Genomic DNA, 2779 nt, shown 5'->3' with positions numbered 1-2779 from the left:
GGGCAGGGGCAAGTGCGACGGGAAGGGGTAGGGCAGGCCGCCCGCGGCCGCCGCGTGGCTCATCATGTACGTGTAGAAGGCGGGGTCAGCTGGATGCGGCCACGTCATGGCCAGCCGCTGCCGCTTGTCCTTCATGCGCCGGTTCTGGAACCACACCTGGGAGAGGAGTGGGGCGAGTTGGGCCGCTGGACTAGGCCCAGTGTCCGGGTTCAGAAATCCTGCAGCTCCAGGGCACAGTGCCCATATCCCAGAGGGGAGCCAAAGCAGACACAGACTGCTGAGATCAGGCCCCTCCACCACCTACTGCCTCTGGGATCCCTCCGTGGGAGGTTCAGGGAGTGGCTCCGGTCCCGTCCCTCCTTCCTCTGCGCACGTGGCCAGGACCCTCAGGGTAGGTGTGCAAATAGTAGGGAACTAGGATTCCACGGGTCTAAGGCCACAGAGAGCATTTCCTCAGAAACTCGCCCTCTCCCACCTTTGGGGCACCCATCCCTGTTTTCTATTTGGCTATGAAAAGGGTAGAATCAACCTCGTGGCAACTGTGGCTGCCTACAGACTGTCAGGAGAGTAAATCTTAAATCTGAACTCTGGCCAAGATTCCCCGCACACAATTTAGGGAGTGGACGGTTGGTCTTTACTTCCTGCTAAATGGGTGCATACCCGCCTCCGCGTCCTGGTCGTGTTTACCTTGATGGTGGTTTCTGGCAGGTTTAGGGCTGCCGCCAGCTCACACCTCCGCGGCCTAGATACGTAGTTCTCCCGGTAGAATTCCTTCTCCAGCCGCGCAATCTGCTCTCGGGTGAAGGCTGTGCGGTAACGCCGCATCTGGTCACTGGCGCTGCAGGCCAAGGTGCCTTGCGAGCCTCCTCCACCACCACTGCCGCCGCCGTTGCTCTTAGGGGTCTCGCTGCTGCCGTTTGGACTGCCGACCAGTGCTTCGGAGCCGGGCCCTGCGCAGGGAGCCCAGAGCACACACGTGTGCACACACACTCACACACAACAGACAAAAATGCTGCTGACAGGGACTGTAGGCCCAAGGCCTGGGGCGGTGGGGGGAGGGGTGAAAAGGGACACTGTCAGGCATCTCAGTCACTGCTTCTGCTGGGGCTCTGGGGTCTCCCAGAAAAGGAGCAAGGGTTTGCCATTGATTTTGTTTTGTTTTGGTATCAGGGTTCGAACTCAAGACCTTGAGATTGTGAGGCAGGCATGGCGTCATTAAGCTAAAACCGGGGCCCTCGGGTTTGCCACTGAGATGGCAATATAGATGTTTTTGGGGAGGCCTGGTTTGGCTGCTGTCTGGAAGGCCTGGATCCAAGGCATGCTGAATACAGTGGGTTCCCAGCCATCTTCCCCACCTGACCTGAGGCACAGGCAAAGTGCATGCTTTTGTAGCTTTCTGCCCACCATTGTCCAGAGTTGATCAAAGGACACATATTTAGCAGGCAAGTGAATGAAGATACACCTTTGTGCTGGAGCACCATGCACTCTGGGACTCGGTGCACTACAGGATGCAGGGTATGGAGTGAATTTCCTTGCTCTTGCATGTATACTAGGACACCAGCACAGGTGTGGGAGCATTTACTAGGCTGTGTGTATGGCGGGGATGGTATATCTGAGGGGAGGGCAGGTTGTTCTGAAGACATGTCAAGGTTGGGAGTCTGCGTTGAACGGCTAAGACGGTATGGGGTGGGCACTCAGCAAGGTGTTCCCTGCCAAGGCTAAGAGGTGGCCTTTCTTCCCTCCTGGGCTCTTCCTACCCATTCCCACGGCTTTGTGGAGGAGTGCCTGCTGATGAGCTCTCCCTCCCAGTTTTTCACCCTTTCAGGCAGTGATTGTTGGCACAGAGGGAGACTTTTCCAGGGCCCATCAACCCCCCACTCCCATTAGCTTTGGTGGGAAGGAGGTCTCCAGTTAAAGTAGCCCCCCCACCTAGGGCCTGCCCCAGGGAAGGGTGGGGCTTTAACCCCCTGCGGCTCCTTTTCCTTTGGTTGGAGAAGTGAGACTAGGAAGGAAAGGGAAAGGGGGTAGGGCCCCGATCTCTGCCTTTTCAAATGCAACCGGAGACCGAAGGCAATTAGACCATTGGGACCATTTCCGACCTGGCGCCGCCAAGCCCGGGAAGTGACAAGGTAATTTGGACCTCTGACCGACGTGCAAACTCGTCGGAGGGCTGCAGCACCCGGGCAGCCGGAGTCCGCCGCGATTTTACGGTCCTTTATGGACTCCTTGCTTCCGCGCCTAGATGCGCCTTACACCCCGCCAGCCACAAACTGCCCGAACTCGCGTTTGATCTTGCTCTACCCGGGGAAGGTGTCTTCGCGCTCAGTTGAAGCATTACCACAAAGCACTGGGGGGCTGGAGCACGATTTGAATCCCCCAAGCTCAGGATTTGCTACACCCACCCACTCCGGGCACAGCTGTCGCCCTCAGTCCCACCAACGCCAGAACACAGTAGGAGACCCCTCCAGGGCTCAGATAGCAGGGAAGAGTTGCTCGGGTGGGTCCCCCCAGCCATTCTGCCCTGGGGAAAAGGAGTGTCTTCCTCCTGGCCTGGGCTGAAGTGGAGGGTGGGCGCAGTGGGAGGCCCGGGGAGCGGAGGGGCGCGGTGGCTACCTTTGCTGTGCTGGTACTCGGCGTTCCCGGTGGAGCAGTCCGGGGTGCAGCTCACCTCGATTTCTTCATAGAAATCCGACTCGGTGTCTGAGCCACTGTGTTGCCCGGGCCCGGAGAGGCTGTCCGCAGTGGGGACCGGGGGTCCCGGGCCAAGCATGGCCGCACC

At 58.9% G+C, this 2779-nt stretch overlaps 1 protein-coding gene across 1 annotated transcript in view; it reads right to left on the bottom strand.

The window, feature by feature from the left end:
• Positions 1-2779, bottom strand: part of Evx1 (even-skipped homeobox 1) — a 3776-nt gene that overhangs the window by 514 nt on the left and 483 nt on the right. The window contains exons 2-4 of the mRNA XM_010628362.1: positions 2614-2778; positions 688-950; positions 5-156 (exon numbers count right to left, since the gene is read on the bottom strand). Of these exons, the coding sequence (XP_010626664.1) occupies positions 5-156; positions 688-950; positions 2614-2778 (580 nt within the window). The remainder of the gene's footprint in view (positions 1-4; positions 157-687; positions 951-2613; position 2779) is intronic.

This window comes from Fukomys damarensis, unplaced genomic scaffold (genome assembly GCF_012274545.1).
Source record: "Fukomys damarensis isolate Sample0158 unplaced genomic scaffold, DMR_v1.0_HiC HiC_scaffold_4, whole genome shotgun sequence".
Taxonomy (NCBI): Eukaryota; Metazoa; Chordata; class Mammalia; order Rodentia; family Bathyergidae; genus Fukomys; species Fukomys damarensis.
This window is presented reverse-complemented; position numbering and strand designations above follow the sequence as displayed.